General features: G+C 48.9%; 11 protein-coding genes across 11 annotated transcripts; 5 read left to right on the forward strand and 6 right to left on the reverse strand.

Moving 5' to 3' along the window:
- The first annotated feature begins 773 nt into the window (after positions 1–773).
- On the forward strand, positions 774–2,150 carry BX661DRAFT_183084 (ATPase). The gene has a single exon (XM_051536138.1). It carries the CDS (start codon positions 943–945, stop codon positions 2,080–2,082), a length of 1,140 nt encoding a protein of 379 aa, XP_051391504.1. The 5' UTR covers positions 774–942; the 3' UTR covers positions 2,083–2,150.
- BX661DRAFT_183085 (uncharacterized protein) lies at positions 2,139–3,129 on the reverse strand. Its single transcript, XM_051536139.1, has one exon. It carries the CDS (start codon positions 2,943–2,945, stop codon positions 2,316–2,318), a length of 630 nt encoding a protein of 209 aa, XP_051391505.1. The 5' UTR covers positions 2,946–3,129; the 3' UTR covers positions 2,139–2,315.
- Positions 3,130–4,053: 924 nt separating this feature from the next.
- On the forward strand, positions 4,054–4,997 carry BX661DRAFT_26244 (uncharacterized protein). The gene has a single exon (XM_051539020.1). It carries the CDS (start codon positions 4,168–4,170, stop codon positions 4,777–4,779), a length of 612 nt encoding a protein of 203 aa, XP_051391506.1. The 5' UTR covers positions 4,054–4,167; the 3' UTR covers positions 4,780–4,997.
- On the reverse strand, positions 4,908–8,173 carry BX661DRAFT_198619 (VRR-NUC domain-containing protein; the record flags this gene model as incomplete). The annotated part of the gene is made up of 5 exons (XM_051538242.1): positions 4,908–5,127; positions 5,312–6,570; positions 6,615–7,121; positions 7,676–7,827; positions 8,164–8,173. 5 exons carry the CDS (start codon positions 8,171–8,173, stop codon positions 4,908–4,910), a joined length of 2,148 nt encoding a protein of 715 aa, XP_051391507.1.
- Positions 8,174–8,621: 448 nt separating this feature from the next.
- BX661DRAFT_183089 (uncharacterized protein) lies at positions 8,622–9,803 on the forward strand (the record flags this gene model as incomplete). The annotated part of the gene is given in 5 exon segments (XM_051536140.1): positions 8,622–8,716; positions 8,779–9,129; positions 9,168–9,420; positions 9,465–9,565; positions 9,577–9,803. Coding segments are annotated over 5 exon segments (970 nt in total), but the record flags the coding sequence as incomplete, so codon positions are not given.
- Positions 9,804–10,034: 231 nt separating this feature from the next.
- On the forward strand, positions 10,035–10,796 carry BX661DRAFT_198621 (uncharacterized protein; the record flags this gene model as incomplete). The annotated part of the gene is made up of 1 exon (XM_051538243.1): positions 10,035–10,796. One exon carries the CDS (start codon positions 10,035–10,037, stop codon positions 10,794–10,796), a length of 762 nt encoding a protein of 253 aa, XP_051391509.1.
- A 57-nt stretch (positions 10,797–10,853) lies between these two features.
- BX661DRAFT_183090 (uncharacterized protein) lies at positions 10,854–11,767 on the reverse strand. Its single transcript, XM_051536141.1, has one exon. It carries the CDS (start codon positions 11,707–11,709, stop codon positions 10,924–10,926), a length of 786 nt encoding a protein of 261 aa, XP_051391510.1. The 5' UTR covers positions 11,710–11,767; the 3' UTR covers positions 10,854–10,923.
- A 641-nt stretch (positions 11,768–12,408) lies between these two features.
- Positions 12,409–13,869, forward strand: BX661DRAFT_183092 (CRAL-TRIO domain-containing protein). The gene is made up of 2 exons (XM_051536142.1): positions 12,409–12,651; positions 12,690–13,869. The coding sequence occupies exons 1-2, from the start codon at positions 12,535–12,537 to the stop codon at positions 13,815–13,817; spliced, it is 1,245 nt and encodes a 414-aa protein (XP_051391511.1). The 5' UTR covers positions 12,409–12,534; the 3' UTR covers positions 13,818–13,869.
- On the reverse strand, positions 13,870–15,272 carry BX661DRAFT_183093 (uncharacterized protein). The gene has a single exon (XM_051536143.1). The coding sequence runs from the start codon at positions 15,139–15,141 to the stop codon at positions 13,903–13,905; it is 1,239 nt and encodes a 412-aa protein (XP_051391512.1). The 5' UTR covers positions 15,142–15,272; the 3' UTR covers positions 13,870–13,902.
- A 756-nt stretch (positions 15,273–16,028) lies between these two features.
- Positions 16,029–17,339, reverse strand: BX661DRAFT_163230 (enolase; the record flags this gene model as incomplete). The annotated part of the gene is made up of 1 exon (XM_051533324.1): positions 16,029–17,339. One exon carries the CDS (start codon positions 17,337–17,339, stop codon positions 16,029–16,031), a length of 1,311 nt encoding a protein of 436 aa, XP_051391513.1.
- Positions 17,340–17,963: 624 nt separating this feature from the next.
- Positions 17,964–19,409, reverse strand: BX661DRAFT_171277 (inorganic pyrophosphatase; the record flags this gene model as incomplete). The annotated part of the gene is made up of 3 exons (XM_051533690.1): positions 17,964–18,156; positions 18,378–18,457; positions 18,669–19,409. 3 exons carry the CDS (start codon positions 19,407–19,409, stop codon positions 17,964–17,966), a joined length of 1,014 nt encoding a protein of 337 aa, XP_051391514.1.
- Positions 19,410–19,830: the final 421 nt, after the last annotated feature.

A 19,830-nucleotide genomic window follows, 5' to 3' on the forward strand; every position in this document is an offset into this window, starting at 1 on the left:
CAAAAATCAAATTTGAAATAGTGGTGTACCACCTCATGCAGGTCTTCAACCATCACCATCGCCATCACCAGCGCGTGCGCCAACATCAAAAATAGAAAGGCTTGGGGCGTTTGGCCCCCTCATATTCAAGTTGAAAAATAAATGATGTTCTGGCCTCCATTGCGTGTGCTATTTGCTGACCAAATCTGTAGAGCATCCAATTAGGTTTCTCTTCCCTATTTGGTGCTGGTGATACAATGGCACGCAGCGTGCTCACTTATGCTAATACATACAAAATAATATATTTGAGGGCTTGAGATAAAGATATATTGGACGTAATTTGATACAAATGAAATGAACAAAGGCAAAAGTGTTAGTGACTTGGGGACATATGCTGACCGCAAAACACAATGGCCTCATTTGAGCACACCAAAGATCGACATCGTATTGGCCACAATGCAAAAATCGTCTGTTGAGGATGTAATTGAACATTCGAGTTATGTTTCTTTCATGTGGGGAGGGCGAGTCAAGACATGCCTGTTTTCCAATATATCCTTTGTTGCGGGATGACTAGGGCCAGCCTATGCTTATTTTTAAGCATGGGCGCGCCTCGATCACCGTCGGAGCGCAGAAACTGAGCACCCGCATGCTCAAAAAAACGCAAAGGAAAATATGGAGAATATCGCTCTCTGGCCAAAATGCAAGATGCTTAATCGTGATCACTAGCCTGATAATTATGCTTCCCGAAATCACATGCGGTGGCTGTTGCTTCTCCCTACTCCCTTATTCGCCCTATTCATTGTATGTCGTTATCCACGCCAACAAACTTTCCTATTCCTGTTCTTCATTTTTGCATTTAAAACTGATGGCCTCTTGATTCAATCCGCCGCTCGAATTCATCGCCTCTAATTACCATCGCCGCTCATTTTCATTTAGACACAGTACCCGTCAACCCCTAACACCATGCAGCCGCAGACGCGAAAGGTCATCATCGACACGCTGCTAATAGTCGCCACCCAGGTCCTGACATACTATGGAATCCGCTACCTCTTATCTAACGCACGTGGCAGCAGCAGCACGGAGTCGCAGGGCCAAAAGGAGCGTGGAAAGGAGGTGGCCAAGCGGCTGAAGCTGACCGGGCTCAAGCTCAACGAGTACGAGGCCACGATTATGGGCGAGGTTGTGCTTCCCGAGGACGTCCCAGTGACATTTGCGCAGATCGGTGGCCTTGACGACATTATCCAGGATCTCAACGAGTCTGTAATTTACCCGCTCAATCATCCGGAGCTGTTCACCAGCCGCTCGGGCCTGCTTGGATCGCCTAAGGGCATCTTGCTTTACGGGCCGCCCGGCTGCGGCAAGACCATGATGGCTAAGGCGCTGGCCAAGGAATCTGGCGCCGTTTTTATTAACGTGCGCTTGTCGACCCTTCAGGACAAGTGGTTTGGCGAGTCTAACAAGCTGATCCGCGCTGTATTCTCGCTCGCTGAGAAGCTGCAGCCATCTATTATTTTTATTGATGAAATCGACGCTTTTCTGCGCACTAGGGCATCGGCCGAGCATGAGGTCAGCTCGACAATGAAGGCCGAGTTTATGACCCTGTGGGACGGGCTCACATCGGCTGAGGGATCTCGAGTCGTGGTCTTGGGCGCAACCAACAGGCCCAATGACATTGACACGGCGATTCTGCGCCGGATGCCCAAAAAGTTCTTCATAAAGCCTCCAGGCAGTGACCAGCGCCATCAGATTTTGAGCATTATGTTGAAAAATGCTGATATGGAGGACGGCTGGACGCTCGATGCGCTGGTCGTTGCGACTGCAGGCATGTCTGGAAGCGATTTGAAGGAAATGTGCCGGAATGCTGCCATCAAGCCACTTCGTGAGTACATTCGCACGAATCCCGTTGAGCTCCAGAGATACAAGGAGCAGCAGGACAATTCCGAGCACGAGCTGGAGCGCCAGGAATTGCGCGACACCATCAACTTGCGGCCGCTGAATATGGGTGACTTTGAAATACCCAGCAGAGCGCACGCGCACATGATCAGTCAGGCATACAACTTGAAAGAGGACCTCCATGCGCTGCGCAGCGAGGCATTGGACTAGAGAACCCATTTTGCTGGATGAAGCCTTATAAATTGAATACATTGTTACATTGTTACATAGAGTTAAAAGGCGTTACGTAAAGAAGTGTATTTAATATGCTATATGCACAGCTGGCCACCCAATGACTACGTCGCTTGATCCCAGCCAGTGGTGTAAAGAAACATGTTAAAAAATTAAATCCCGAAGTCTATTTGTGCGCGGGCATGTAAAAAGGCAGATATTTGACACTCGAATCACATCGGCTGCGGCGAAGTCCAGTTTAGGTCGTAGCGGTTCTTTGGCGTGTTGTACTTAGCGATCGCAGCGACCGCCTCCTGGGGCGTATCGCAGTAGACGATGATTTCGCTGTTATCTCCATGGATGAATCCCGCCTTGACAGCGTTCTTGGTAAGATCCCTGAGAGCATTGTAGTATCCATTCGTGTTCAGAACAATGACAGGCTTGGAATGGATGGAGAGCATAGACCAGGTGGTGGTCTCCAAGAGCTCTTCCAAAGTGCCGAATCCGCCGGGCAGCGCTATAAAGGCCATGGCATAGTCGTTCATCATGCTCTTGCGGTCATGCATACTGTTGACCAACAGCGTGCGACCAATCTCGGTGCCGCCCTCGATTGAGGTCAGTGCGTGGGGGGTGATGCCGAGCACGTCGCCGTTGTTTTCGTGCACGGAGAGCGCTACTCGGCCCATCAGGCCGCAACTGCCGCCACCGTAAACGAGACCGTACCCGGCCATGGCTAGTTCACGGCCTAGTGAGTTTGCTGCTTCGTTGTAGACCTGGTCTGGACTGTCGCGAGATGCGCAAAACACACATACCAGCTTGCTATCTTTTTGATTGGCTTCTGTAGTCGACGGAGAAGTCGGCATTTTGGCTATTGTTGGCACTTATGAAAAGTGTATGATATTGAACAAGTGTTATTTAAAAGTATTTCTGGGCCAGGAAGCGTGGAGTAAAAAATAAAACCGATAAGAAGAGAACTTTTTTTGAAATTTTTGTTTGGGTTTTTAAAAGGTAACTGTTGTGAGGTGTGACAAAAAAGTTGCCAAAATTATTTGGCCACATAAAAGGTCAAAGCTCAGTCTACCAGCCAACCAGAAACTGTATCGGAAAAGCGATCTTCAATTTTATTTTATTTTTTTAGTGGAAATTCGACAGGTCATCAATACCCTCTCGCTTTGCTCGCTGTTTGCTCAGACAACTTGAGAATAGATTTAAACATGTTGGGAATAAGTGAAGTATTAACACCATTGGAATATATAAAAATATGTGGGAAAAGGTATTGGCCACCTCAATTATGTCCATATTTGTCGCAATTGTCTTTTGTCACTGATCGCGTGAACCTAGCAGGAATCACTAATCTCTCACTGAAGCAGTTGAATATGATGCGCATGTTTAGGCTTGCTGCAATATATTTGTTTCAAAGAGGATTAGCTTTAATAGGCATGGCTTTGCGTGCGTGACCAGGCCATGAGGAGAGGACAAGGATAAATGAAGAAATGGTGGTTTGCCCGGTTATTAAATATAACAGCTTAATTTATTATTTACTTTTTTGTTGAAACCCCAAGCAGAAAAAAACATAAAAATTACAGAACAGAGAACAACACAACAACACAAGTGATACTCCAGCATTTCCATGCGTGGTATTTTTATTTTATTTATTTGCTTCCCACCAGCAGCCATAGGCAAAAGCAGCTTGACATATGTGTACGTATGAACCTTGGTATCACGAGCCAAGTTAACATCTCAGCTGATATGACTCAAACTCATCATCGACCAAACTTTCTATTCAAGATTTTGTGTATGTGGCTGGTGACTGCTGAAAGTGCAATTTTATTTACTTGTTTACACATGTACAATATCACTTCACAGATGGCGGATGATTACAGCCCACAATCACCATTGTCCTTGGATGCTGACATGTGCTGCGCAGTGTCTTCGCCAGCGCCCTGGCTGCATGCTTATTTTTAGTTATTTCGCACCACTAAGGCCATTTGTGTAAAATTTTTATTAACACCGCAAGTCCTTACTCTTAACTCCAATATATCACCACCATATTTATTAAATTCATTATAGGGACAGCTCGCAGCTATGGCCAGTGTCAAAAAGTATGCGAACGCAGGCATTCCCACACACTACGAATGTAGCCTGCATGGGCTTCTAGCCAACGACCACGAGCCCCAACTGCGAACGCGCCTAGAGGCCCTGTGTGGTGACACTGAAGCAGCGCATCGTGAGCTGCACCACGAAATAAGCTGTATCCCCTGCGTTGAAACACCTATTGGGCCGCTGCGCCGAGAGGACCACGTACTGCGCCTACGTATCGAAATGGATCCCAAGGACCCGTTGAACGAGGAAAAATACACAAACACAATATGTCTTCTGGGCCACCCAGAGCCGCGGTCAGGGCGGGGCGCGTCCGTTAGGCCGGCAATCTTTGCGCAGGTATTTTCGGGCAACGCGGCGCAATTCCTCAGTCTGCTGGGCTACAAGTACAACTCGGAGTTTGTGCGCAAGGGCTACTGGTTCCTGTACCGCAGTATATTTAAGGTCATCGTAAGCCAGATATACCGCCTCGAGGAAGAGGGGAATGTGCAGTCGGCCCAGCCGGCGGATCCGCAGGGGAGCTGGATTGTGCAGGTGGTTGCCGACGCGATGAGCCAGGAGCAAGTCCCTCGGATGTGTGAGCAATTGATGAGCTGAAGGCACTGTTTGAGGACTTTGTAGAGCTTGTCGTCGTCGACCACGCGTTTTTGGAAAACAGGATCCCTTACAACAACTGATTCAGATATCTTGGTGCGTCGTTGGCTGGAGCAAGGTCCGCGCGGCCTTCATTCTTGCTCGTGATCCCGAGAGTCGCCTTCGCGAACCAGACAGACCTCGACTGCAATGTCGTTGCTGAGGAGTATGTCTATCCAGTCGCGCTGTGTTTCAGACAGCTTGTCCTTGGGGCCCTTGACCTCGGCAAACATTATCTTTTTAGTAACTGGGTTCCACATGCACAAGTCTGGGAACCCGCTGCTCTTAATGCGGTACTCCTTTGCCATCACGCTGCATATGGCAGCCAGCCCTTTTCCGCTCAGGCACTACAAGTTTATGAATATATGAGCATGTCAATGGTTAGTAGCACGTAAAAAATCATTTTAATTTTACATACCAACAAATTCACACATACACAAAAGCCAAGGCACGCCATGCTATTCACACTCAAACTAACCTCTGAAATTGTCAGCACTGCTCCAAAGTAAAGTCCCACGACACACCCGCGCATGTAGTCCCGTATCCGATGGCGTAACTCCGCCTGATGTGTGACTCAAAATCACCGCCGGATATGTCCTGCAGCCGCTGGTCAATCAGCCCCTGGCGGCTGTAGTAAAATGACTCAGAGTTCATGTCCAGCGGCTGTGACTGGTACTCTGTATCCAGCACGCCAGGCATTGCGTGCAGGATGATATCCCAGAAAAGCAAGCAGAACAAGGTTCTCACAATGGCGTTCTCCGAGTGCAGTCCAACGTAGCCCTGATCTCTGTACCGCCACAGCGCAAGCTGCTCAACGGAGCACGGTATATCGTCGTTACCGTCCCACATGCTCGGCCCGTGCCTGTTGGGACACAGTATGCGCACGCCAAAGAATATGCGCTCTGGAGCCTCCCGCCACTCGAGCTGCGCCCGCGGATGCTCGTATTGGTTTTCGATGCTGACATCCAGCTTAGCCTCAATGCTCCGAAGCTGCCTTGTCAGCGCACGCAAAGACACCCTATGCACATGATCGTCGCGCAGCGCCCTAATGCATGTGTCACGAGCGCGCTGCATCAACTGCCCGATGTGCCTTTCGATCTCCTTGTCCCCCTTGACTTGGCGCGGCCGCAGGTGTTTGGTGTACAGCAGGATCAGCCGCCCATACCAGTCGCCGCGCCGGTTCAAAAGGTAAGCGGTCTGTGACAGGAGCGATTGCAAAATGCGCTCCTCTTCATCGAACCGTTTGAGGTTGGCTGCAAACTTGGCTCCACCCTCGACGATCCGCGCCAGCGCATATCCTGGGATAAAGTGCCGCCTCCAGTACTCAACACCCACGCGGCTGGGCAGCGGTGTTATATTTTTGCATGCGTTCTTGCGCAGCAATTCAATGTGCTTGGCCCACATCTCGCTGTGATCCAGATACAGCGACCACCCTTCCGTGTGCCTGTCGACATCCTTGACCGAAAACTGGCCCAGCTCTGCCATTTTGAAACCGACCTCCATCAGCGTTTTGAAAAGGATCACGTCGTTCCTGGACACAAACAGATCCACAGACCGCGCCACTGTGTACTGTGGGAACTTGATTTGGCCGATAACAGCCAGTATAGCAAGCTTTATCGCGTTGTCGACGCCCATGGGCGCCAGCGAGCGGAAGAAGACCATATGCAGCCGCGCAAACAAATCGACTATGGCTGGGTTCAGGTGCACCATAGGCCCCGTTATTTTGGAGACCTCTTGGATCAACCCGTTCAGCCTCTGCCCAGCCGAGTCTTCGGGGTCTGCTTAAAAAATGACATTACTGTGCGCTGCTTTGCACTCTTTGTGATCATCTCACAGATGAAGTCTTTTGTCTTGTTTGCAATCTGCTTCACCCCCTTTTTCTTTGCAAAAACCTTGAGCTCTGGGCTCGTGAGCAAGTGCAGCGCGTCGTTGCAGTCTTCTATCTCTGTCTCTGCCAGCAGCAGCGGCTCTGTGTTGTTGCTGCTGCGTCTGCACAAGAGCTTGCAAGACTGCTCAACAATCATCTTGTCGCCGTATTTTAGACTGGACACGCGGATCCACGACTGCTTGCGCATGTAGAGGCGCGTATAGAGGTAGCGTGAGTGCTGGTCGAGGCTGCTGAATGATGCCAGTGTTTTCTTCTCGTCTTCAGAGAACAGATGCGATTCTCCTCTTAGCACCGTTTCTAGAATTCGGTCAAATATGTGCAAGTACGACAAGCGCTCGGGCGTTTGCTGCTCGTCCAGGGACACCGACTCTGATCGCGAGGCTGCTGGGTTGCCCAAATCCAAAACTGCCGAAATCGGCTGCATTAAGATATCTTCTGTTTTGATGTGCAGCCTAGAACGTGGTTTGTAAGGGGCGGTTGGTACCAAAAAACTGGCAGCGGGGGCTGAAACTGGAGCAAGGATTGGACTTGGAATTGTAATTGAGTCTGGGTCATTGAATTCTATAGGAGGCGGAGTGTCTGGTACTAGCACTGTCGCTGGCCACCAGATTGGAGTCTGTTTATTGCTAGCTGAACCCGGCCGCTGGGCTGGAGCTGAAGAATGCGCTACTGTGACTGGTTGTTGTAGTGCTGTCTCCGACTGCCTTTGGTGAGGGACACATGGTCAATTGACGTTACTGGTTGTATCTTCGTGCTTATTTGCTTTTGCTGTGGCTTTATGTATGCGGCCGTAGCTGGTCTCAACACTGATTTTGCTGTCGATATGGTTGCCGGCTGTACAACTTTAGGCGGCAGCGACAAGCTGGTGCACTTTTGTGAATGTACATTGGGCTGGATGTTTTTGAGTGCTTGCCTTGCCTGATGCTGATGCTGTTTTTGTTCGCCGCCTACTACTTTTACATCGATCTCTACAAGCACCACAGCCTCGTTGGAGCGTTTCCGCTGGGGATACGACGCGCTGTACTGGAGATCCATGACCTCGACAATACTGCCATCCGAAAACTCTGAATCATCCGACGAATCGAGAACTACGACCGCTGATTCTGACCGAGAGCTACTTGCAACTAATAGGTGATGGAGCTCGCTTAATGAACGATGCTGTTTGTGTCTTTGTCGTCTCTGTGAGGACGCGAGCATATATTGAAGCGGCTTACCGTTTGAGCGGGTGGGCGTTGCTGTTGATGTTTGACGATACGGCTCTATTCTCTTTATTGGAATTACGTTTGCGTATCATCGTTATAGATGAAAAGTGTGTAAAAATGTAAATATAAAATGATGGAAAAAAGCATGCAAAAAAGCGGAGAATAAAGCGAATATACTTGGTGTGAGAAAAGTGGGACATTTGGGAAAGTGCGGATTTGTTTCCCAAAAAAACCAGTTTTATAACAAATATTTCGCACTCATTGTCATTGTTGCTGCATGTATTGGTGTAACCTTTATTTGACAAGAGGACACATCAGCAAGACCTAGATGCTTATTAATATAACGCAAGTTAGTTTTGAGCTTGTTATTTTTAGCTTTGACCAAGGCAGTATCAGTTATAGAATCGTGTTACTTTTAGTAAATAATAACCAGATTGCTCACGATATCAACTTTCATTTTTCAATGTCAATGACACATGACCGCATAAACACTCAAATACAATATAGCTGATATCATAGCAAACGACAAAACGAAAAAAACGCGCGGTTTTTTCAATTCGGAGTTTGAAACGGAACCACGCGTTTGGCGACAAAAATCCCACCTGGCCACACTGTTGGGAATATTGTGGAGAATTGGAAACTCCAGAATTTTAAAGCTGAAAGTTTCTTTTTCCGCCAAAATAAAAAATTGCAGCTTATTTTTCGGACATCTTTATCTTCAACCATCCTAATTTATTTACACTCTTTTCCCACAATTTACATGCATTCCTTTGATGCCACCGACAAAACCAAACTTTGGCGCAGAGAGTCCGTCAGAGCCTGATAAGGTGCCGCTTTCGCGCCAAGCGACGCATGCACCTCATCGGCGAGCAGTGAGGACATTAAGGACTTTTTCCCCGAGGACCAGGCAGTAGTACAGGCATCGACACGGATCCGCAGAATTCTATATCGCCGGCGGGAAAAGCAAATCGCACAGTGGTCGCCGGTGCGGCGTTATCTGCACATATTATTTTACGAGCCGTCGTCCATGAGAGCGCGCATATTTATTGGCGTGTCGACCGCGGTTGTTTTGCTGTTCCTCATTGTCTTCATAATAGACACGTTCCCGCAATACCGTGTCCAATCGCACTGGAGGGACATAGCGCGGTCAGTCAATCTGGCCACTGCGCTGTTTTTTGCAGTGGAATGGGTCTTGCGCCTCTACGCATTTCAAAGGCCACTGATGTACCTGATGCAGCCACTGACTATCTTCGACATGATAGGCATCATCCCTGGGTTTTATACTTTACCAATGACTCGGCAAACTTTCTTGGCAAAGCCAAGTGGCTCCGAGCACTGCAGATTCTGCGCGTGCTGCGCGTGTTGCGGCTGACAGAGTATTCGGTGGAGCTCTATGTGACCATACGCACGCTGCGCAAGAGCCTGCTGCAGATATTGGTGGTCATGACGATCATCATAATTTTGCTGCTGACGGCGTGTTTTCTTTTGTTTTTTGCAGAGAACAACAGGCTGGACGTGGCGACTGAGAATGGATGCGAATAAATCACGGGACCGAAGAGCCCAGCCCGTATCAAAATATATTCTACTGTTTGTATTGGGGATTCGTAACCATCACAACCGTTGGTTACGGCGACTACACGCCGGTGTCGCCATGGGGCCAGTTATTGCGAGCGTAACAATGTTCATGGGGGTCTTTACCATTGTGTTTCCCACCTCGATTATATCCAACAACTTTGCTGCCGAGTGGGAGGCCTTCCACAAGGCGCAAAAGGTACACGACCAGCGGCTGCTTCTATATGAGTACGAGTACAAGAGGCACGATCTGGCCCGCGTTTGGAATTATGCCAACCAGGCTTATGACATGGCTGATAGAAGCGACGATACTGACAGACTATCAAGTGCGCCCAGAGACCATAGCGACCACAGCGAGCATAGCGACCATGATGCATGACCATGACAACCATGATGACAATGGTCCACACGCAACGCTTGGCCAAAATACACATTTGTTAGACTCTGGGAGTCCTGCAGAACACCACCTTTCGTTCGACCAGACAAATGCAGAATTGCCACCGGATTTACAAAAGATAGGGTCAGATGATCACCTACAAACACCAGTATCAAGCAGAATGGCGCCCTTTGAGTATGACCGTATTATCGAGATCGGCAAGAAAATCGAGAAAAAGCTGGGCATTCCGGGCGTGTCGATGAAAGACATGTACGCCGATGGGCAGATCAACCAAAACCTTGTCATCAACGCCATGTATTCCAAGCTTTACAACGAGGCATATGGCACCCTCTGCGAACGCCTTCTTTTGCGGCTGGTCGAGCACACTGGGCTCAACTCGGTAGACGATATTGCTCGATCACTGAAGTGCCAGCCGAGTGATGACTCCCTGGTCAACATATGGCCACATGAGCGCTCGCTTTCCATGCTCGAATACAACCTTCTGTGCTATGTCTTTGAAAATATTGGCCACCGCATTGACCCAAACTACAATCCGTATTCCGCTGCCAACACATCTGCAGACAACGCCCCGCATAAGCCCAGCCAGCTGACAAATATGCCGCATTACCAGAAATCTCGCGAGGATGTGCGCAGCTTGTCAGATGCTGTTGTTCATGCTGATTCTCCGGTCAAAGCAGCCACGCAGCGCATCAAATTGAAGCTGGGGCGCGTGTACAATCACTTGCCCTTGTCGCACGAACCAACGCATCAGTCAGTGGAAAGCTTTATCGCATCAAACATAGCCAGCAAGACCCGGGGCAGGCGAGTTTCAAGGCAGCGCTTCAATCTACAGTCTGCTCGTAAAAACCTTTCAAAAAATGTGCGGTCTAGATCGCCCGCGTCTTCAGTGGTTGCGATCGACATGCCGTCTAGTCCAGATTAGAAACCGCTTGTAATTTTAACACGATAACATTTTGTGTATAACGTATACAAGTTGCAGTTAATGTTAATATTTATGTATTAGAAGTACTGGAACAACAACTTGTAGCCCGCAATGTGCAAATGTGCAGTTAGTTTCCAGGGGCAGTGCGTTGAGGCATGACTGGCTTCTTCATCGAGTCGGCCAGTGCAAACTGGCGCATGATTCGAGATACAAAGTCATGCATGCAAAATACACCAAACAGCGCGCTGCCAATGGTCCACTTGATCTGGTTCTCGGTAGACATTTGGCGCGGCTGGAACGTCTTGACCAGCTGGCAAATGGCGCAAACCGACAGGGCCTCCAGGAGGTGAATACCCGCAGCAAACACAAAAATATAGTACGCGACGGTCATCGAAACAAATTTCCTAATAAACTTTAGTGACGGGTGCACGTCCTCGACATACGCCATGTATCCGGTGAGAGCCAGGGCCAGCAGCACAGCGACCATGGTTGCCACGCCGGGCGCAGAAAATTCAAAGTCGACCAAGGTCCGTGCGTCAAGCGCCTCTTTGTCCCGAGTCAGCTGGGGCTTTTCATTGATTCCCAGCGCCTTGCTTGCCTCGCTGGCCAAGTCGCTGATTTCCTGGAGCGCCGAGCTTGAGCTGGCACCTTCGCGGAAGGCAAATTGCATGTCTTCGGATCTGGTCTTTTCGCTGTCAACATCTTTCCACTCCCACTCAATTGAAATGCCCTTATCGTCAATGTCAATTACCCGGGCGGTAATAGCCTTGGGCTGGTTGCCAAAGTGCCGAGCTATGTTGAGGATATCTGTGGCGTATATGGAGTTGAGACGTGACTTTAGCTTTTCCTGCTCTTGGGCTTTAATTTCGTTGAGCTTCTGGCGCTGCCTGAGTATCTGCTGCTGCTGGGACATTCTGGAGATTGGCAAAAAAGTGTGTAGTATATGACGTGTAGATTTATGCACTTTTGTGTCGCCAATGCAAAAAAATTAAAACAATTTCAATTAATATATTTTTTGCAGTAGGTCACTTGGCTATGGCAGATCGTACTGTAGATCACGCGCACATATTGCCTACATGTTTGTAACTTTTTTTTGGAAAAAAAAGTATTTTTATTTTGTCGGAATAGACGACGACAATAACAATAATCAATTAAAAAGTAGTTCTCATGTTATGTCAATTAAATATTAATTAAAAGCTACTGCATTGAATTGAATTGAATTGAATTGGATATCGCGAGTGGCGCTACAGAAAAATCTTGATCATGCTGAACTGAAAGCTATTTATTTTAGAAAAGTACAAAAATAACACATTGATGTCATGCCGTTTTGACACCTATTGGGCCCTTTTCCCACCAGTATATTGCTAACCGGCGTCATATAAACCTGCTTTGTCTACAGGAATTGTGCTTTGTTTATGTTGCTGAATCCAGTTTAATTGTTATAGGATTCACTGACTCAAATCGTTCTTCTCTCTTTAGCTGTGCTTCCCACGCCAAAGAGCGGATCTCCCAATTGTTTGCTGCATTTGCATGTGTAAGCCTCTGTTAACGCTACGCCACAGCGACTATACCAAATTAAATGATTTATATTCTGTACATATTGAAAGCTAACGTTTAAAAGCATTTCTTTTTCATTTCATCTTTTGAGCAATATACATCTTTAATCGATAAAAAAAACACTCACACATCATTACTTTTGTTAACACGTCTGCCAACTATTTATTTATTTCAAATATAAATGACTACTTTGGACAACCCCGACATTAGCGAGAGCTACAAGAGCACCACCAGGCCCCTGGACGGAACCTTAAGTCATCTGACGGAAGCGCAACAGCAGGCGCTCAAGGATTTGTGGGTCAAATCCTGAACCACTTTGACGCAACCGCCAACAAGCCCATCAAAGTGACGCGAGACCAAGTCAAGGCCACGCATCTATCAGTAGCCGGAATATCCACAAGCGATGCCCAGGCGGTCGACGAATGGTACGCTGCCAACAAGAAGATAGCAAGCGATCCCAAACTGCAGACAGTCCAAGACAAGATGTATCTCTCGGGGGAGCGCGAAGCCGTGGTGCCAGGGAAATTCAAGCCGCTGTTCAGCGATGATCGTGGGACGAGGCTGTTTGCCAATACGTTTTGGCAAGCGTGCATGCTGCATGAGAGCCCCGACGCATATCTGCTGGGCTTCCTGAGGGCCTCTGTGTGGAAGGTCGACCAGGCGTTCAACCGCGTGGTGGTTTCAGTCGGATGGCGAGCAGCACAAGCCATTGATGAGCTCATGTGGGAGGGCGAGTTGGGTATGCATGACAAGCTTCTCAACGACGGGGTTCTTTTCCGCACAGGATACGATAAGCTTGGATACCCGATCAACATTATCCGCGTCAAACTCAATATTCCCAAGGAGCGCGGCGATGGGGTTGTCGAGCGGTACGCGGCGTTTGCGCTGGAGCAGACGTCGATTATAGCGCGCGATAACGGTGAGAGAGCAACACTCGTCTATGATTTCGATGGGTTCGGATTGGGTAATGTTGACAAGGGGTTTATCAAGACCCTGCTTACGTTTATTAACGACTCATATCCGCAGCTGTTCAGCGCCACCATCCAATACGTTGACTCGTGGCTATTCTCGGGTCTCTGGAAGGTTATCAGCGGGTGGCTTGACCCACAGATTGCCAAGCGCACGGTGATCTCCAAGAACATTGACCAGCTGGAGAACTTTATCGATAGGGATCAGATTATCACCAGGATGGGCGGCAGCATGGATTATACATACAAGTATGTGTATCCGACCAAACAGGAGAACATTAAAATGTTTGACACCAAGAGCAGGCTGCGTGCAGAGAGCGTTTTGAAGCTGGCTGTCGACGCAATTCTGCAGACTACGAAGGACTGGGTTGCGAAGCCCGATGTCGCTGGATACATCGATCAGCCGCGCGCCCAGGCCACCGATGCTTTCCGCTCGGCTACTTTGGCCCTGGACCCCTACATACGCGCGCGCTTCCTTACCGAGCGCACTGCGTAATAAAGCTAAACAATTTCTTTTTTAAGTTTTTTTTTTTTTGCAATTGGCCCAGAACTAAATGAATATTATAAACAAATCCCATTATTTATTGGGAATTTATAGCCACCCCAACAGAAGAGATGGGCGGGAATGGCGACTTTTTTGCCAGGTTGACGAGTTTTTGATGGTGGAATAAAAACCCGAGGACAAACTTTTGGGCGACTAGTGAAGCCAGAATACTCTCCATCTCGGCATAGTCCATGCTGTAGTTCTGCGACGACAGCTGGAAGGCCGCTAGAACGTCCCTATATGGCATCGCACGTCCCAGCTCCGAGCGTGAATTCAGGGCGCTCGATCGCATGAGCACATTCCGATAAATCAAAATCTCTGTGCGCTCCATCAAGATCAAAAAGTTCCCTTGCGATCTAAAAAACTCCATATTGGCGATCAGCACTTGCTGGAACATAGCCAGGTTACCCTTGCGGAAATGCCATGCGAGTTCAGCGTACACAGGTTCCATCTGGTACTTCTCCAGGAGCGCCGGGTGGGCCAGTTGGCCGCGGATCATATTAGCCACAAAAAGGTATCTCAGAACCGCCCGCTTGTTGCGCATATGCCACGCCGGACACCCATTAAACGCGTATTCGAGTTGGCTGCGTGCAGAGTCCACATAGTAGCAGACAAGATAGTACCTTCCAAGCCAGTAGCTGTAGCTGACGCGATCGCGTTGCGAAAAAACCGAAGATCCCCATAGGTTTTTCACCTCCAGCGCTTTGCTGGCGTAGGCTCCAGGTGCTGCGCTGGTTCTCAGGGATATGCGCAGGAGCAGGCCGGCGACAAACAAGCAGCCTACTCTCTTGGACTGCTCCAGCGGGCCGCCGTTATCCGCCAACAGGTCGATGAGCAGCCGCAGAAGCACTGAAGCTGCTTGTGCGAATGCTGCCGGATCATGGGTGCTTTCGAAGGTCCGTTGTGCTGACTGACATAGTGCCAGTGTCAAAGGCCGCATAACGGGAATCAGCCACGGCCCCTGGGAGGCCGATAGAAGGGCCGTGAATAGTTCGGCTACGCGGCACAGCTGCTTGTGTTGCTCCTCGGCGTCTAACCAGGAGCTGTCGCGGACATATTCGAGGTATGTGCCAGTGAATTGAGCAAATGTTGGGTCGCCAATACACACAGTGTAGGTCTCAAAATTGTCAACGTCACTGAGTTCGCGGCCAATTGTGTTTATTGCTTGGTTGTCGAAAACGAAGAGGGCGGAGAGAGCGTCGCCATCCTCAAACATGAACCCGTCTTGTGCTGTGTTTACAATATTGCTCGCTACGCTGTTGTATTCAGCGTCCATTTCAATCTATGAATGAATTTTGTGTGTATTGATATTAATTATTATTGTATTAAAGTATAACCTATACTTGCTGTCTGCTATTTTTTTTGCGCATAGAAAATTCCAACGGTTGAAAACATTGCTTCTAGTTTATGCGTTATGGCTTGTAAGGTGAGTGCTTTCGGGCTAGGTGGGGCAAAATAAATGGGGAACGCGTTGTGGTATTAACTAAAGCGCTTGCACGCGTGCTAAAAGTACCGACAAAAACAATTGATAAAGTCAAAGGGCATTGTAAACTATTTGGAGAAAAGATTAAAGTTGACACCTCTAAAACTAAAAAAAAAAGTTAAACAAGCAAGCCAAAATTATTATTGAAAAATTGTTTATATCACGCCTGTTAGAAATAGCAAAAAGCCCCCATACTCGTCGCACGGGGTGCCACTGGGGAAAAAGCGGATCTCTGATCCGCGCAATTCTTAGGCTGTGAAACACTTATGTTAAAAAAATATTGTTGGGGTGATGATCTCGCAAGAGTCAAGCTCGGACAGGCACACTAGTAATGTAGCCATGACGATGAACTCGCTTAGACTGACCAACCATTTTTTAATACATGATTTGTTTTGCCACCGTTTGGTGTGCAATCGGCGCTTGTAGAGATACACTTTTTTCTATGAAAAAAGTCTGCCACATTGAGCGCCAGCTTAAAAATGTTAAGATTAACAAAAAAAGTAAAATACAAGACACAAAGCACAGAACACAAAACACAAAATATAAAATTCATTGAACATGATAAAACTTATTATTATCATTTATTTTCGTTATTTTTTTGGTGTTGCTATTCACAAGTATGAAATATGTTTAATGAAATATTGAAGCAGAATAAATAAATAAAAAAGAGCCTCTACAGCTTAGAAGGGCTTGCGGAAGTTCTCACCGGCGTAGATGGCGTTCTCACCGAGCTCCTCCTCGATACGTAGGATCTGGTTGTACTTGGCCAGACGCTCGGAGCGGCAGGGGGCACCAGTCTTGATCTGGCCAGTGCCGAGGCCAACGACGAGATCGGCGATGGTCGAATCCTCGGTCTCACCCGAGCGGTGGGAGACCATGACGCCCCAGCCGGCCTCGAACGAGAGGTTGGCGGCCTTGATGGACTCGGTTATGGTGCCGATCTGGTTGACCTTGAGCAGGAGAGCGTTGCAGGCCTTCTTCTCAATACCAGTCTGGATGCGCGTGGGGTTGGTGACCAAGAGGTCGTCGCCGACGATCTGGATCTTCTGACCCAGGGTCGACTGCAGGTGGACGTAGGCCTCCCAGTCATCCTGGTCAAAGGGATCCTCGATAGTGACAACGGGGAACTTCTCGGCAAACGAGCTGTACAGGTCAGCGAGCTCCTTGGTCGTCAGGTACTTGGACTCGTCAGACTTGGAGTTCTTGAAGTCAAGGTCGTACTTGCCGTCCTTGTAGAACTCGGAGGCGGCAGAGTCCATGCCGATAGTGATCTTGCCAGTGTAGCCGGCCTTCTCGATGGCCTCGTTGAGGAGCTCCAGGCCCTCCTCGCTCGACTGGATGTTGGGGGCAAAGCCGCCCTCGTCACCGACGTTGGTCGCGTCCTGGCCGTACTTCGCCTTGATGACGTTCTTGAGGTGGTGGTAGACCTCAGAGCCCATCCGCATGGCCTCGGAGAAGGAAGAGGCACCGGTGGGCAGAATCATGAACTCCTGCATGGCCAGCTTGTTTCCGGCGTGCGAGCCACCGTTGATGACGTTGAAGGAGGGAACAGGCAGGACAAACTTCTCGCTGGTACGGCCAGACAGGTCGCGGAAGTGCTGGTACAGAGGGATGCCCTTCTCAGCGGCTCCGGCCTTGGAAGCAGCCAGGGAGACACCGAGAATGGCGTTGGCGCCGAGCTTGGACTTGTTGGGGGTGCCGTCGAGCTTCAGCATGAACTCGTCGATGGCCGTCTGGTCCTCGACGGCGATGTTGGCCTCAATGAGCGCCGGGGCAATCTCATTGTTGACGTTGGAGATGGCCTTCTGGACAGCCTTGCCCATGTAGGCGGCACCGCCGTCACGCAGCTCGAGGGCCTCATGGACGCCGGTGGAGGCGCCCGAGGGAACAGCCGCGCGGAAGAGTCCCTTGTCGGTGGTCAGGTCAACCTCGATGGTGGGGTTGCCGCGGGAGTCGAAGATCTGGCGAGCGTGGATGCGAATAATGGCCATGATATGTGTTGAAATGAATGGACTGGAAAATATAAAGATAAACAGAAACTAGAGAGCAAAAGAAGGAGAAAAATGAAAGGCTAGATTCCAGACGAGTCTTCTTTTATAGCCCAGCCGCAAATCCGAGCAAATTGAAGGAAGAGGGGCGAAAAATAATCGCGCATTCATTGTTCGTTTCTTTTTTCTTTTGTCTTTTGTACGGTCCAGAATCAACTTTGATGCCAAATTTCCCGGGAATGGAAAAAATGCAACTGAAAAATGTGGGAACGCAGTTGAGACAAAGTCGATAAATGCCAGGTACAACAGACAGATAGAAACGAAAGCACAAAGCGGAATGGGGGAGGGGAATTTAGAATACAAGCAAATGGAGAGCCCCAAGCTTGCCAGCCAGCCGATAATAAAAAGACCAGCCACACTATCATCCCACTTTCCCCCCTAATCCTTTTTGTTTTAAAATGAAACTCGTCAGATTTATTGCCGCTTTGGGAGCGCACGCTCGCTCACACAGAAAAGAAAAAAGAGCAAAAAGCGCACAGAGAGCAGCGAATCAACAAAGGCTCCACAAGATGTAATTTTCCGCTCAGCAACAATAATGACAATGATGATGTATTTTTTACTTTATCTCTAGTCCTTGTTGGTGACAGTATTACCGTGCACAAAGTACCATTTGTCGGCGGCGGTCTGCGGCGCGACGTCGTTGCACGCTGGATCAGAGGACACCACTCGACTTATTGATCCGTCGACAAGAGCCTTGAACTTGGTGTTTGCATCGGCGGGCAGCAGGCGGTGCGAGCTCGACTCAACAGAGACATTCGACCTACTTGGGGGAGTGAAGATTGAAGATGATTGCAATCAGATACAAGTCAATAAGGAAATCGACCCGGTTGCGTTGATTAGCTCGGTGTTGAACACGCCAATGGCAGGCGTTGAAACAGTGTGCTGGATGGGGGAGACAAGCAAGGACTTGCAGCCGATCCGCAACTCTCAATGTGTATAAAAAACCAAGAATACGCTTTTTTTTGTGTATAGCAAACTTACAGAGCAAACTTGCTTTGCTGCGAGTGCACAAGCCGTTTCCAGGCGTCATGCGTGTCTGCAATGACCTGGTGCGCGTACGCCTACCAAAACGAAACAAAACAAAACAGTAAAAAAAGTAAACAATAAATTAGTGAATTAATGAATTAGTCAAGCGAATCAACCACACATATCATCATCATCGTGATCATCATGCACATCTATCACCATTCACATGCGCAAGATAACGCAGAACAAGATAAGTGGGATATCGTGGGAAAAACAACAAAGGCACATCGGAGTGGGCAGACTTACAGCGTCCTTGGGCTTAGCGTTAAAGGCCCAGGCATTGAGTGGCTTGCCATCGGGCACCTTGTACTTGGTAAACCAGTCGACAGTAGCGGCAATCAAGCCAGGCATATGCTTTTCCAAGCCATCAATATCCCTGACTCTATCCGCCAGGGGATCATCCGATCGGATAGCAAAGACCTTCCAATCGGTCTCGCCGTCATCAATCAGCGCAACCAGGCCGAGCACCTTGACCCTATAAACCTCGCCGACGCGCGCGATCCGCGCCCCAACCTCAACGACATCCACAGGGTCGCTATCGCCCACACACCCGGTGTCCTTATCGCAGTGCTCGGGATCCTCGTAGGTCTGAGGCAAGGCGCCGTAGTTCCAGATATAACCCTTGTAGGGGAAGATGTCCGAGACAAAGCGCAGACGGCCGTTCTTTGTGTCCTGCTTTAGTGGGTTGAAGGGTGATTTGGTGTCGATTTCAAGCTTTGCATTGGTGAAGCGCGGGATCTCACAGATCATATTGTACTCGTGCGGTTGCTGTGCGGTGTTGGGCTTCAGGGGGATGTCGTGCCAGGGGGAGAGGGGCGATTTGTTGTGCGCGAGGTATAGGCGGTAGGAGGGGGTGCCGGGTGATCCGCCCAGCTGGCTGGTCTCATAGCCGCTGTGGTGCCATCTGAGCGCCATCGATCCGAATGCCACTTGTGTGAAGCGGTGTTTGGTGGCAGAGGTGGCACCAAGTCGGATAAGCCTGAGCATTGTTGTGGACGATGCAGGGAGCGGCAAAGAGAGGGGGGGGAAGGGGGATGTATAAAGAGGAAAAAAAATAGCGGGTGTTTTTTCTGTACGTTGTACGTGTGGGAATAATGTATGCGCAAAGAAATCAAAGAGAGAGAGAGAGAAAACGCGCGCGCCTCTCTGAATGCGTGGAGAAGCAATAAAAAAAGCGCATGTCACGGGCAAAAAATCAATCAATTATTTTTTTGCGTCTGCTTTCGTCACCTGAAAAGGGCGCAAAAATAGAGCGCAAAAAATTAAAAACCTCTTTTTACCTCTATTTCTTTTTGTGAGCTCTGCAATTCACGCTTTAAAGTTTCAATTTGTCTATTCATTTAATACCCGCATACTCATACGCATATCCACACACATATTAATGAGCGAAACAAGCAGCCAGGTAGGG

Source organism: Kickxella alabastrina (genome assembly GCF_025024165.1).
Source record: "Kickxella alabastrina strain RSA 675 chromosome Unknown BX661scaffold_12, whole genome shotgun sequence".
NCBI lineage: Eukaryota > Fungi > Kickxellomycota > Kickxellomycetes > Kickxellales > Kickxellaceae > Kickxella > Kickxella alabastrina.